Below are 1,904 nucleotides of genomic sequence, written 5' to 3'. Positions count from 1 at the left end.
CATCAGGTTTAAGTAAAACACTGCATTACCAGTACAACTGGTTTAATATTTGCAAAACATACAAAATTACAAAATACAGGTGCATACAAAAATACAAAATACAGGTGTAAAAAATACCATAGGAAACATTTTCCCAATTGCAAAACATATATATATATATATATACACACACACACACACACACACACACACACACACACACACACACACATGTATGAAACATTTTATTGGCCAGCACTGTCCTATGCCCAGCTGGGCAACATCTTGCGCTGCCAGACGCGGAGCAGTCATGTCTAGTGATTGTGGTCGTAAAGTCAAATGGTCATAAGTTGCATAGGTCGTAAGTCAATCAATACCTGTAACACCAAATCACTGCCCCCTCCAGAATAGAACATGTCTGATGTAGCCAAGTTGACACCAAGCGACTGGCTGGTGTTCTCCCAGAGATGGCACCTTATTGCACAGTGCTGGTCTCAGTTGGTGACTGATAAATGTTGAGCTGATCAGCCATCAGGGGAAGGAGCCCATACTGTTTCCTCATGTATTTTTTTTTTTTTTTAATTGTGCAGCACTAGTTTATTCCGGTTACAGGAGGCAGCATGCCTGGAGGGAGCACTTGGGTTTTGGCTGCTCAGTCAAGGTTGTCCAGGAGGCAGCAGCAGCAGAGGGCGGCCCAGCATGCAGCCAAGGCTGCCTGACAGCCAGTGTCGTCCGTCTTCCTTGCCTGATCCACCACGTACACTGTGGTTTTAGGAGGCTCCTGATGTCCGCCTTGCCAGCCATACTGCGGGTATCCTTGGTAGGGGTACCCCTGAGGAGATGGGTAAGGTCCTCCCATATTTCCTGGAGAGTACACCTCAGGCCCCATTGGTGCTTGTGGATAAGGTGGGTACGGGGCCGTCAGACCGGGGCCCGGATATGGTGGAGGGTTCCCTGGGTTCATTAGGGACCTGCCAAATGTACCTCTCCACTAACAAGCTGGGTACCCGTCGGGTCGGGAGCGGACGGGACTGAGCGAGACCGCACAGGCGGCACCGCACCTGCCTCCGAGTGAGTGAGGAGCCGCGGCACGCCTTGTTTCCTCATGTATTAACCAAACAAGCACTGAAGTTGGAAAAGACGGCAGCCAGGTGCTACACTCAGGTAAGTAACCCTGTCGCCTTGACTCTTGGGTACATCTTCTGTGGTGGGCACCCTTGGAGGGCACTGACATGAAACACAATCTTTGTGCTCACGTCTTGTGCCCACATGCACAGATTCCTTCAGAAGTGTCTTCCTCAGACTCCCTTGTCTCTAAAACATTTTCCTGTCTTGCTCCTTCTAGCTCCCTGACCAACTAGCCAAGCCATTCACCACAGTTCAGGAATCCGTACACATACCAATTGTACCCCCTATACTAGTATTTAATTTGTTTAATAAATTATATAGCTAATTATTTGAAATTAAGGGGAAAACTATCTGTACTCTGAAGGGGAAATTTATATCAGTTCAATCTACTTCCAAGAAAAATTATAAATAATTAAATGATGTAAGACATTTGAAAGTAAATTATAAGAAAATACTGTGGAATGTAAGTTATTAAAATATTGATGAAGGAATAGGAATGACTGAGGTCTGTATTTTCTTTCCAAAGATGTAAAAGGCATTGATTTCATTAGACTATATTTCAGGCAACATTAAAAACATGTAGCAAAGCCTGTCCAGGCGGTGGCGCAGTGGATAGAGCGTTGGACTGGGATGCAGAGGACCCAGGTTCAAGACCCCGAGGTTGCCAGCTTGAGCACAGGCTCATCTGGTTTGAGCAAAGCTCACCAGCTTGGAACCAAGGTTGTTGGCTCAAGCAAGGGGTTACTTGGTCTGCGAAGGCCTGCGGTCAAGGCACATATGAGAAAGCAATCAATGAA

At 46.5% G+C, this 1,904-nt stretch overlaps 1 protein-coding gene across 1 annotated transcript; it reads right to left on the bottom strand.

Annotated features, from left to right (window-relative positions):
* Positions 1–570: 570 nt before the first annotated feature.
* On the bottom strand, positions 571–1,069 carry CYSTM1 (cysteine rich transmembrane module containing 1). Its single transcript, XM_066264818.1, has one exon. It carries the CDS (start codon positions 941–943, stop codon positions 632–634), a length of 312 nt encoding a protein of 103 aa, XP_066120915.1. The 5' UTR covers positions 944–1,069; the 3' UTR covers positions 571–631.
* Positions 1,070–1,904: the final 835 nt, after the last annotated feature.

Source organism: Saccopteryx bilineata, chromosome 3 (genome assembly GCF_036850765.1).
Source record: "Saccopteryx bilineata isolate mSacBil1 chromosome 3, mSacBil1_pri_phased_curated, whole genome shotgun sequence".
Taxonomy (NCBI): domain Eukaryota; kingdom Metazoa; phylum Chordata; class Mammalia; order Chiroptera; family Emballonuridae; genus Saccopteryx; species Saccopteryx bilineata.
This window is presented reverse-complemented; position numbering and strand designations above follow the sequence as displayed.

Bases quoted from the DNA above. Each gene is read 5' to 3' on its own strand.
- CYSTM1 (XM_066264818.1), bottom strand. From the start codon at position 943: ATGAACCCAGGGAACCCTCCACCATATCCGGGCCCCGGTCTGACGGCC.